Source organism: Carlito syrichta, unplaced genomic scaffold (genome assembly GCF_000164805.1).
Source record: "Carlito syrichta isolate Samal-C Ts95f unplaced genomic scaffold, Tarsius_syrichta-2.0.1 Scaffold269792, whole genome shotgun sequence".
NCBI classification, from domain to species: domain Eukaryota; kingdom Metazoa; phylum Chordata; class Mammalia; order Primates; family Tarsiidae; genus Carlito; species Carlito syrichta.
The window spans coordinates 66,496-79,653 of NW_007213888.1; the positions used below are offsets into that span (position 1 = coordinate 66,496).

At 40.7% G+C, this 13,158-nt stretch overlaps 1 protein-coding gene across 1 annotated transcript in view; it reads left to right on the forward strand.

The window, feature by feature from the left end:
* Window positions 1–13,158, forward strand: part of LOC103254099 (STE20/SPS1-related proline-alanine-rich protein kinase) — a gene marked incomplete at its 3' end in the record, with an annotated part of 130,166 nt that overhangs the window by 50,931 nt on the left and 66,077 nt on the right. The window contains exons 9-10 of the mRNA XM_021709641.1: window positions 2,796–2,844; window positions 2,947–3,012. Of these exons, the coding sequence (XP_021565316.1) occupies window positions 2,796–2,844; window positions 2,947–3,012 (115 nt within the window). The remainder of the gene's footprint in view (window positions 1–2,795; window positions 2,845–2,946; window positions 3,013–13,158) is intronic.

Here is a 13,158-nt window from a genome sequence, read left to right on the forward strand (position 1 = left end):
AATGGAAGGACAGGGTCTCCGTGGGATATGAGGAGATGAGGATGAAGGAGTAGGGGTCTAGAAAACTCACTTTTCTCTCGGGCCACCGAAAGAGTACATTGGGGTAGATAAGAGAGTGTCAGTTTTGTTTTTGTTTTTTAGATGCTAACTTGGGATGTGGATGATGGATGATGGGTGGGAATGAGCCAGACAGGGGTGGTAGAGAGATTAACTGGGCGGCTGCTTGTACTGCATTAGCCACAGATGATGAGGGCTTCAAATAAAACAGTGACCTTAAGTTTTTTCATCATTCTGATTTTCATAGGGTTCTCTTCACTTTTTAAAAATTAAGGCCTAGTTATTTGTATGTTCTTGGTTTTTAATATTTTGTTTCCCGTGACATTTTGGTGCATTTCTCAGTCCTTTTTATAATGGTTCTACAGCTCCCTCAGGAGCCCTTCTTCCTCCCAGACACCATTTCAAGGTGTTGAATGCTCCTCTGCTTGTCTCACAGTTTAACAGCACACTCTGCTCTTATCTACTGGATTGTGGGTTGTCAAAAGTATTATTTATGTCTGTCATATGTACTATAAGATGGCACCTAGCATAATACCTGACAGACAGTAAGTGCTCAATAACTTTACTGAGAGAAAGTTGAAAGGATGAATTTGGAATAACTGGAGGCCAGAAACATTGCTGATGATCAGGAAGACTGTGCATTTAAAATAACCACAGTTACAGCATGGAGAAGAGTGTACTATAGTGTTTAGTTCTAGTGGCTGTTTAACCGGGTGCAAATTCATGGCCCACTTGTTGTTTAGACCTTTTTTTCTCAAGGCAACGAGCAGCTAGCAACTGTTTATTATAGTGTATATGGAGATTCACAGTTCTTTGTCAGAAGAAACCTGTAACCAGTGTTCCACTTAAAATCTGAGGAGAAAAGCAGTTATCAATTTAAACAGAAAGTTTCTTTGCACAGAAACACAATTTATGGCCCTTGTAGACTTTCACAGTTTGTGCACCGGCACTTATGACACTTCCTAATTCTTTTTTCCTCTTGGGTTTGGTTCCTGGGAATGTTTAGTGGAGCTTCCTGATTCCAAGCAGTGGTTTCCAATCGTTTCAAGTATGAGGATTCCTTTTAAACTTGCGTCTTCCTCAGCAATACTATATGTGCCTTTGGTAAGCATTGTCTGAGAGAATACCTAAATCATATTCAGTAATGCTTCCCTCTTCCCCGTAATTTTTTTATTATGAAAAATTTTAAATATATAAAAAAAGTAAACAAAAAATTGTACAACATTTACTTCTGTACCACCACCTAGATCCAACAATTATTAACATTTCCCATAATTGCTCACTTACCTATATTTTATTTGCTGAATTCTTTGAAAGTAAATAAAAGAGACTTAGTTCTTCAGCTTACATTTCCTACAAATAGGGACATGTTCCTACACAACCATAGTACATTTCCACACCTAAGAAAATGAAGAGTACTTTACTAAAATTATCTAATATTTAGCATATTTACACATCTCAAATTATTCCCAAATGTCTCTTGTAGCTACTGTCACTTTTCCCCCAGACCCAGGATTCAGTCAAGGGCTATGTGTTACACTTGGTTTTACGTTTTGTAAAGTCTGTTTAATCTAGAATAGCTCCTTCACATCTTTCCCTTTCCCCTGTGGCACTGACTTTGAAGCTATTGAGCCAGTTGTCTTGCTGACCATCCTACACTCTAGATTTGTTTGAGTTTCTTCTGCATGGCCACTTTTTTTTTTTAAAGGAGCTATTGATGAAGGAAGCTATTCTTTATGGAAGAATGTCTGTTTGTAAACAAAAGAAAGATAGAAGTAGAAAATCAATATTCTGCTACCTCCTGTGAAATAATTATTTAAGGCAAAGTTGTTAACATCCTTAGGAGAAAAGTTTTCAGGAATAGTATATTCATACAATGCCAAAGTATTACCCAACACAATACTTGCTAATTGCAGTGGGGAAAACATGACCTTTATAATGGAAAGATTTAGGGCCTGGGAGCCAAGTGGAAGCATCACTAACAGTGGCATGGCCTCTAAGGACCTGCTTCTGAGGTATTGCAGTAAGAAGTACATGTCACTGTCTAGGAAACATTCCTGTTCCAAATGCTTCATCAAACCTATTCAAGCCTTCAGATCAAACTTTCAGTTTATAGGACATACGGGATAGAGAAACAAGTTAAATGACACCATGAGGAAACAATCAGATTCATCTAGTAGCGTTTTTTTAAGTGAATTTGCATTTTATGATTCACGATCACAGAGCATACCCTCAGCTGACAAACAGTAACCCATATACAATTGTGACAGGTTTTTCTCAACTGTCAGACAGGTCTCGGACATGAGACTTGTGGACCCCTTGCAGTGTCTGCTGCTTTTGGGAAATCAGAGAACACAGCAGACTAGTTTCTTTAACAGGGTCATATTGCAGCTTGTACAGTTTCTTAAAAAATATAGAAATTTAGCTTGCAGACATGCTGGTCTGCCACCTTTTGAAAACACTGAATTCACTTAGTGAAATGTAAGGATGAAGGATGAAAAATTGATTATGCCCCAAGCACTTACAGGAGTTTATGCGTTTTGCAGTAGAGATGTTTGGAAAGAACTGGAAGACTGGCCCTATTTTATTTGGTGCCAGCTTATGATTAATTTGGTTTCTAGTTTTGCTATTCCTAAAACTGGTCTTCCAGAAATACTCTAAGGTTAAGTTATTTCATCAAGGCAGTGTATTTATTAAGTGGTCATTGTTTCAACTCTAATTTATTATTGATCTTTCAGGCCCACAGCAGCAGAACTTTTAAAATGCAAATTCTTCCAGAAAGCCAAGGTAACATGCTTAAAAACCCAAGTAAATCTACTATTTTGAAATCACTATGAGTTTACATGTACCGTATTTGATGTTAAACTGTTGGGGATATTTGTTTTGCAGAACAGAGAGTACCTGATTGAGAAGCTGCTTACAAGAACACCAGACATAGCCCAAAGAGCCAAGAAGGTAAGTACCTTGGCTCTCACAACCCTGTAGGAGCCAGTACCCATCTAGGGAAATGGAACTCATAGAAAAATAGGAAAATAGTTTCCACATACTCAGGATACATTACTTATAGGTTATCTGACTAGAGATTACTCCATTAGCTGCATTTTCCTTTTGGCTCTCTCAGCTTGTTATGCATGTGGGTGTGGAAACAATGTGGAACCCAAGCGACTTTATGTTTCCATTTTTCATCTTTGCTTATAAAAAGGTCAGAGAGAAGGGGATATGAGGGGGTTTGGAGAGTTAAAACATCCTATCTATCTTTCCTGTGGGTTTGTTTCACAGAAGAGTCATGGTCAGTTTTTAAACACAGTTTGAAATGATGAAGACGAGAAGCAAAACTTTTGTATTTCATGGTTGTTTGAATACCTGTGAGAAATATTTCTTTCCTTATAAAGACCTGTGGTCGCTTTTGTAGTCTACCTTATGTTAACTGAATTATGTTAATGATTACCTGGAAACTTTTCCATTCGAGGTTTTAGATTTTTAAAATGGCATGAATATGTGTGAGTGTATTTATCCAGAGTTTTATTTACTTGTAATTATCTATTTGGTTATGGAATAAAACCTCTGCTTTGTTTTAGTTTGGTTTGAAAATTATATTAGATATTTATAATGAAAAATATTTATATAGTCACAGATTTAAAAAGGAAGGCTCTTCCCCCCCTTTTTACATTTATAGAGAAAGCTGATATGAATCTGAGTTGTGAGTGCTGTAAATAAAATTGGCAAAGAAATGTGCTTTAGAGATGGCATCTAAAGATTTTTTGATGATACCTCAGTATACATATCTGAATATTAACTTCCAGACATTTCCTTTTCTAAAATATTGTGTAGAAAATGCATTTGGTGATGGCTTAGGATTGTTTTAAACAGACTTTAAAGTAGACCTTAAGAAATGATCTACCCTGTGCAAGTATCTGAGCTCCTCTCCTGGACCAGCACAGTTGTGTGGGACAGACTGTTCTGGACTGGGGGTGGAGAGGATTCGTGTGTTGCCTTTGGAGATGTGAGCCAACATTGGGCTGCCAGACATCTCTGAGGAAGCTACGAAAGTTGAGAAGATGGTCCATGAGAGTGGCATATCCAAAGGGGCAGCACTGAGAAGCTAAAGTTTCAGTTTGAGGCCACCAGGGTTTGAGGACTCCTGTCAGAAGGCTGAAAGAGGAACCTGGAAACATTCTGAGGTTGTTAGAGTCCAGAACGAGGTCTTTTGATCAGGTGTCTAAAATGTCAGCCAGGTTTGAAGAAAGCTGCTAAAAAACCATTAGCTTGTAGAGAAAGTGGCTCCAAAGGACTTTTTGATTTTTTTTTTGTCCATACTTTTTATTGCTGAAATTGTCACTTGATTTCATCCTGTTAGCTGTTCCCAGGGAGGCATTTCCCAGGCTGCTTTCTCTCCAGAGCTTAGGCCTCACACTTCAGCTCTTTGTTAAGTGCTCTACTATCCTCCCAGTCACTTCCAGCAGCTCACTGACCCACCCACACCTAACATCTCTGACGCTGGGATTATAAGTGATATCTCCCCTCCTGCCTTCTCTTCCCGTCTTACCACTTGCCTGTCCTCTCTCCCCATTTCTCTCTGCAACTTGCTCATAACCTTTTCCTCTTCTGTTTTTAACTGGTCAACTGCAGTAGATTCTGACCGTTCTTCCTCCATCCCTCATTTCTATTCTTCTATTCTTTCTCAGGCACTATACAAGATTGATTTCCTGATCATGCCACTTAACTGCTCAAAAGTGGTTTCCAAAATTGAACAAAAACAACCACAAGAGAAAATATATGGAAAAATAGAAATTTCAAAAATGATTCCTGCCTCATAAAGGCTAAGCTCCTTAGCCACAAATTTATGGCCCCATTTCAACTCCAGCCTTATACTCTATCCTCCAGCCAAATGGAACCATCTGTGGTTCCCACTGCACAGCCCATGCTTTCCTTTGGGGCTCCCATCAATTTGAGAAAATGAAGAATCTGTTTAGGCTGTAACTTTTTTTCTCTTTTTGTTAAAAAAGTATTTATTTATTGTGTGTTAGTGTGTTGTACATTCCACAACCCATTTTGCATGTATCCTAAACAATAGGCAGCTCGAATTTTGAGTGATGTGGTTTTTCAACCTTATCTTCTGCCATTGACTTGCTCCTTGATTTTAGACGTAAACCTGAGGGCTTGGTACATCATCCATCCCTCCAAATGGAAGGTGGCTGCGGTCTCAGAGTCACACAGAGGAATAAAGGGAGAATATAAATTAGTTCTTCAAGCATCTTAGTGAGAAGAGAGTAGCCCATTGTAATGTTATCCTGGCTCTGTAGCTTCATTAAGTTGACTATTTTCCTGTCATAATTCTTATTTTAATGTGCACTTGGGTCATCACCTGCACTCTATCCCTTCCTGGAGGTTCTTTGGAAGGTACACTATCAGGACGGCATGGATCATGGTGCATTTCTTGTTCATAGTAAGTGCCCATGAATGTTTGCTGACTAAGGGATCACATGTGCTTGGGTGTGCAAAGGATAGGCAATTTGAAATTCGGTTTTTTCACTCACTTGATCCCCAAAATACTTGGCATACACTTGCACCTAGGATTCCTGTTAATAGTGGGCAGTGTCCCTTCTCCTGGTAAACAACTATGATCATCCTTATTGGAAGCTTTTCATACAGACTTGGCTACTAGGAAGTTGGTGTTATTTAATCATTTTTAATGTACAATGAAAGCCTTTATTGTAGGACATCTTTGCTTGTCTTAGGCTCTTACAGTGTTGAAGTAACTTTTGTTTGAAAGTTGATTCAGGGCGTCTTTAGTGTTCTTGGACTTTTCTTTATTGAGATCTCCTCAGCTCCCCACTTTCCTGTTTGCTGTGGTGCCTCCTAGTTGACCTTGCTCTAGTTTCCATGGTGTGGATTTGTTCCTCAGAGGCTATTTGTATGATTGTCCTTTGATTTTTGTCTTCTCGGTATGCTATTTTTCTCACTCTGTTGCCCAGGCTGGAGTGCAGTGGCACACTCATGGCCACCCCAGCATCGACCCGCCGGGCTCAGGCAATTCTTCCGCCTCAGCCTTCCAAGTAGCCAGAACTACAGGCATGCACTACCATGCCTGGCTAATTGTTTTAGAGTTATTGTAGAGATGAGGTCTCCCCAAGTTGCCCAGGCTGTTCTTAAACCTGTGGGCTCAGGCAATCCCTTCACCTCGGCCTCCCAAAGTGCTAAGATTTCAGGCTTGAGCCACTGCACCCAGCCACTATTTTTCAAATAGAAACAGTCCATTAATATACCAGTGTTTTAGTGACACCTAGACCTGGGGCAGAGCTGTCAGACATTAAGGCAGCCATGTTGATTGAAATTTACTGCCAAAAACAACATCCTCTTTTTCTTCTCCCTAATGGTAACCAAAAGAAGAGGTATTTCTTAATATGCATTTTTCTTTAACATGAACAATTTTCATATTTAAAAGAGAAGAGGAGCTGGTATTGTGGCCATTCTTAGGAAGTCCCATGGGGTCCCCCAGTGCTGTCCTTTGTCAGGAGAATGGCAGAGGCCCATCATACCCATGTTTGGCCAGAATGATGCATTGGTTGAGCGCCTCATAATTCTATGAGGGTAGGAGATCTTGTATTCATCCAGATTGATTCCCTTAAATCATGAAAAAATTATAAAATGGGAACAGATTGGTTTGACTTCTCTGGTAGGTTAGTATGTAAAATGATTTTTTTGTGTATGTTGGTAATTGTAGAAATTAGGGACATTTGTTTTCTTGCCAGAGACAGAGTATTCTATCCATTTTGGTTTTTTTTTTTTTGCCAACAGTGTTGTTTAGGAATCATCATGATTTTCCTTGGCTCTAATTTTTCTGTCTGTGAAATAGAAATTCCATCTGATCCTCATCATATGGTGAAAGGTAACAAGAGATTGGGTGTTCCTGGACCCTAACTCTATATATTCTAAATGAAAACATGCTAATAATGACCCATGAGAACAGAGTTAAGTGCAGCTATGCAGTGTCTTTTCAACTCCTCACTGTCTGTGCATGAGAAGAAAAGGCTTCACGGTCATTACTGATCCTCTGGGGCCTGTCTCCAACAATCTTTTGGGGTTTGAAAACTTAACCACATGGCATTCCATCATTTACTCTACAGGATTCACCGGGTAGGGAGGAGAGTCAATCATCTGTGAAAATTGAATGCAGATGTGCATCTTCTGTAGGAACACTTAATCCTTAGAGTTGGCTGATATGTAAGTTTTAAGTTAGTGATATGCTTTCTGTGGCTTTCTAAAACCCACATATGGCAGGATAGAGGGCAAGGGGCTAGTAGCTACACAAATGTCTAAATGCCAACTGCTCAGCCAAAAAAGCATATTGGCCAGAGAAGGGATAGGTGGAAAAATGTAATACACAGTTCTTATTGTGGTTGCCTGTGTTTTCATTGGAAGTAGAATTATTGGAGGATTTTTCTTAATCATAAAATTGAGAAACTAGAAATTATTAGTCATTATCAGAAGGAGGAAAAGGTTATTGTGTCACTGCTGTATTTGGGTGGAACCACTGTGAGTTGGAAAGACTGGGACATTGTTTATATTTTTATTTTTGGTCCCAGAATTTCCTGTATTCGACTGTAAGATTGGTTTCATGTAAAGGACCCCAGGCTCTTAGCCCTGTTTGATCCTCTTTTGTGCCTAGGAATCAATGGGTAGGAATGTTACAATTCACATTTTTTGATTATTTACTGTGTGTTGATAGCTTGTTCTCTTTGTCTTTACTTTTTTAAAAAAAATTTTATTATACGTGTTTTTTGAGTCAGGGTCTTACTCTGTCACCCAGGCTGGAGCGCAGTGGCATGATCACAGTTACTGCAGCCTTGACCTACTGGGCTCAGGTGGTCTATCCAACTCAGCCTTTTGAGTAGCTGGGACTATAGGCACACACAAACATGCCTGGCTAATTTTTTTTTTTTTTGAGTTGGAGTCTCACTCTGTCTCCCAGACTGGAGTGCAATGGCCGCTCCCGGCCACCGCAACCTCGACATGCTGGGCTCCGGCGATCCTTCCGCCTCAGCCTTCCGAGTAGCTGGAATTACAGGCGTGCACTACCACACCTGGCTAATTTTTGATTTATTGTAGAGATGAGGTCTCACCTGCCCAGGCGGGTCTCGAACCCGTGGGCTCAGGCAATCCACTCACCTTAGCCTCCCAAAGGCACGGGATTACAGGCTGAGCCACCGAGCCTGGCTAATTTTTTGATTTATTGTAGAGACGAGGTCTTGCCATGTTACCTAGGCTGGTCTTAAACTCCTGGGCTCAGGCATTGCTCTCACCTAGACCTCCTGAAGTGCTAGGATTACAGGTGGGAGCCACTGTGTCAGGCTACTTTAAATTTTGAAATAATTTGGCTTACAAAAAAGTTAGAACAATAGTACAAAGAATTACTATACATATTTTCTCTTACTCTTTATTTTGAAACATTCCAAAGTAAGTTACAGGCAGAATGACCTTTACCTTAAATATACTTCAATGTGTATTTCATGAAAACAAGACACTTTAATAAATAACAAAAGTAAAGTTTTCAAAATTAGGATTAACAATAATACAATACAACTTCTGATTTTGCTGATTTTGACAATTTTCTATTAATGTAATTTATCTAGTCCAAGATCTAATCCAGAATTATTTACCTGTTGTGTCCCCTTTAGTGTCCTTTAATTTAGAAGTCTTTTTTCCCCCGATAGGTGCAATGCTTTTGAAGAGTACGGGCCAGTTATTTTGTAGAGTGTCCCTCAGTTTAGGTTTGTCTGCTATTTCTTGATGATTGGATTCAGTGTATGCACTCTTGGACAGACACACTTCAAAAGTGATGCTGTGTTTTTCTCAGTGTGTTATATGAAGAGGCACCTGACATGATTTATTTCTTTATGGTGATGCTCACTTTGATTATGTGCTTATGGGGACCTGCCAGTGTCTTTGTTGGATACTCAAGTATTACTTCTTAATAGGAGGAATTCATTAACGTTACACTCCTTCATTACACTAAATATTAAAAGGTAAAGTGAATGCATTTACTGTATTGGATTATTAATCTTTTCCCAAGGAAGCATTGCTGCTTTACATCACTGTGGCTGTACATTTACAGGATATTAATGACAGGACTTCCCTATGATTTACAAGCAATCTTGTGTACAAAGACCACTTTGCTAGCAGGTTGAGGCAGGAAGTACAGACCCTGCTGCTCCAGTCCCTGTGTCTGGTCTGGAAGCAGCAATAGCAACATCTGCACCTTTCATTGGCTGATCTTCCCGACTTCTCTGAGCCTAACCTGTAAGATAGAGGCAAAGACACATGCATTGTGTCTCCATGAGGATGACAGATGATGTGCACAGGAGGTCTGGCACTGTGTTTGACACGGAGCGGGTACTTAGCAGTGGAGTTTTGATTGTCATGTAAACAAGCAGAATGATTATTGTGGCTACAGAACACTGTACATTTCAGAAGTATATAGTGAAATCAGGAGTTAAGAGTCCTGCAGCTGGGTGGGTGTTGACGATGGCTTCTGTACTGCTGCTGCTTTGGATGGAGTAGAGCAAAAGCCCGTGGAAGCCTAGGAAAGAACAGAATCACGACAGTTGTTTCGTTGCCATTGCCTGTTCATTCGTCTTCATCTTTTCTCCTCTGATCCATCAGGGTGCTGGCAGTGGTCAAGAGCCAGGCTTTCTCTCACGGCACCAAACTCTCCCTGCCAGGAGAAGGGTGGCGTGTTTGTGAAGGGCCCGAGTGCAGTAATAGCAAAATGCACATGCCACTGACATTCTTTTACAGCTTTCCTATATGTGTCCGGATTTGTTCCGAGCAATTAATTGTTCTGGAAGACGGCTAGAGCTGGTGTGATTGTCACCCTTGACAGAAGAAAACATGAGAGGTGGAAAGGACCTTCCTGAAGAGAGAGGAGTGAATCAAGTCCTTCTTCTGGTTCTGTGCTCTTTCCACTAAGTCTTACCTCAGAAGGAAGGAGCGGAGAGGAGGACGGAAAGGAAGTATAGATGGAGAGGGTGGGTAGAGTTAAGTGGAGGGCACAGCTGTTGTTCTCAGAGCAAGTAGGCCACCATTTAACACATGTGAGAGGGGCATATCCATGCCATGCGGGGGCACTAGGAGGTGCCAGGATTCTAGCAGGTGTAGAGGGAATGAGGCAACAAAGAGGCTTTGGAGATCTTGATGGGGAGAGAGGTGACTAGTGGCAGTTTGGTTAGCAGCGACAGTTGTCGACTACCCGTCAGAAGCTCAGCTTCATAAAATAGCGAAGGTATTCACACTAAATTAGGTAACGCATGGGAAGTGTATAGCACAGTGAATAGGGCAAAATCATCAAAGTGGAACAGGTTATTTTCATCATCATAGTACATTTTGTTATTTTTAATAATAGAATATATTGCTTTTATTATTACAGTTTTGCTATTATGATGTTATTGTTTTTGCAACTTTTACGATTGCTGCTGCTGTTACTATTCCCGTTTCTGCTGTGGCTGCTGTAACAGTTGCCACCATCATGGCTGCTGCTACCACTAGTGGGTGCCGAGATGCGGATAACTCAAGGACAGCCCATGTGGTGAAACTTGGCTTTCCGTGGGGAGCTATGAGTATCATAGAATGTGCAGAACTCAAAGAGTAGTAGAGATTAATGCTTTAGAATAGGGGTGTGGCATATGCGCTACAGGTATGGAAAAGGTCAAGGAGCTGGTCGATGGGGAGGCATGGGGAGAAGAGAGGGAGAAAAAGAATATTTATTGTGCATTTTCATGCAACATCCAGATACAGTGGTTCACATTTATCTCAATTACTGCAACCTCACAACAATCAATGAATTCCTGACTATAGGATATGTTGGGTAAGGTAGTCCAGAGAATAAGATATGTTAGACTATTAAGAATGATAAAAATAAATAAATAAAGCTGGACTGGGCACGGTGGCTTGTGCCTGTAATCCCAGCACTTTTGGAGGCCAAGGTGGGAGATTATCTTGAGACCAGGAGTTCAAGACCAACCTGGACAACATAGTGAGACCTCGTCACTACAAAATATAGTAAACAACAAATAATGTATATCCATAAAAATATATAATAAAATATATACAAATAAAGTAAAAAAGATAGCGAGGCATGGTTGGCACCTGTAGTCCCAGCTAATCTGGAGACTGAGGCAGAAGGTTCACCTAAGCCCAGGAGGTTGAGGCCGATTGTGTCACTGCACTTCAACCTGGACAACAGAGTGAGAACCTGGCTCAAAAAAGAGAAAAAGCTATAAATATTTTGAAATCTGGGTGGAAAAGAAAAACCAAATTTTAAAAGTGAGTTGAGTCATTCTTAAAGGGTTACAGAACCCTAAAGAGAAGGACCTGAGAATGACCATAAATATCTCCTGGTTTACTATGTTTTAATTTCAATGTTCTGACCTGAAATTGAGGCCTAGGGAGGTTGGGACTTGACCAAGGCCAGCCACCTCATCATACAGTAGAAAAGTCCAAAGCTAGCTTTGTGCGAGGCATGGTGGCTCATGCCTATTACCCAGAGAGGCAGAGGCCATTGGGAGGCAGAGGCCATGGGTTCAAGAACATCCCGAGCAACTTGGTGAGACCTTGTCTCTACAATAAATAAAAAAATTAGCCAGGCATGGTGGCGCACACCTGTAGTTCTATCTACTTGAAAGGATAAGGCAGAAGGATCTCCTGAGCCTAGCAGGTCAAGACTACAGTGACAGTGAGCATGCCACTGCTCTCCAGCCTGGGTAGCAGAGTGAGACTCCAACTAAAAACAAAAACAAAGCCAGCTTTGCTACTATTTAGTTTCTTCCTTTAGTTGATAAATAGGGAAAATTACTCTAACTTTCTGAAAAGTTGTTTTCCCAAGACTCTTATAATTAATTTATAAGATATTGACGGTTCTACACTAATAAGAAAACAGAGAAGACTGGGTGTGATGACTTATGCCTTTAATCCCAGTCTCTTGGGAGGCTGAGAGGGGAGGATCACTTGATCCCAGGAGTTCAAGATCAGCCTAGGCAACATAGCGAGGCCTCAACTCTACAAGAAATAAAAAATAAAAATAAAAAATTTAGCTGGATGTGGTGGCACATGCTTTTAATCCCAGCTGTCTGGGAGGCTGTGGCAGGAGGAACACTTGAGCCCAGGAGTGGGAGACTTTGGACAAAAAAGTACTTTTGGCCACCAGGAGGTGCTATCAGAATATAGTTCATTTACTCTAAGAATCGGGATTGTAGTTCCTCACTAGTCTGCAACAATCTTGCAGCGTATATTTCCCCCTTTTCACCATGCCTGCTGTAAGCAGCTTGACTAGTGTTTTGTGCTGGGGGAATTATGCCCAGGTGAGGGTAGAGAAAAGAGAAAAGGGAAAAAAGCAGATTTCTTCAAAAGAGAATTACTTTTGATTCAATTAGTGAATCGAGTAAAAAAAGAAAAAGAAAAGGTTAGAGACTATGGTTAGAGTCTTGATTGTGTGACTGCACTCCAGCCTGGGAGACAGAGCAAGACCTTGACTCAAAAGAAAAAAAGAAAGAGAAGAAACCAGAGAAGAAATAGGGTGATTTCAAATGCTTGATGGATTTTAGTTTTGTTCCAAGTTTTCCCAGCAGAGGGCAGCAATGGGTTTTCAGTCCTTGCAGCTGTGGAAAGCGAACTGAGCAAAACTTTTGGCTTTGTTGAAGGTCTCAGTCTTGGAGTAGAGGAATCAAAGGTCTGTTAGGTCCCTGCTGAGCCGTGAACACCAACACCTTCGTCAGTGGGTGTTAGTTTCCTGGGCAGGGGACTGATGGGTAATGGCTTAAGTCCTTTTCCTTATCACCGCTTTTATTTTAAATTACATTTTCTATTAACAAATCCAAGTAGTCTGACATTTGTATTTTATGTCATTCATGTCAAAAACAAAAGTCGCGATTTTGAAGACAGGATTGGAGAGCTTCCAGTATTTTGTGGTCAGAGAACTGGGTGGGAGCCGGTTATTTTCAGCCAGTTCTGCGGTTTCTGCAGTTCTCCTTAGAGCCGGGTAAATAGGAGGAGGAGGGAGTCAAAATGTATGATAATGACAGTGAAGGAGCAGGGCACTGACCTCTG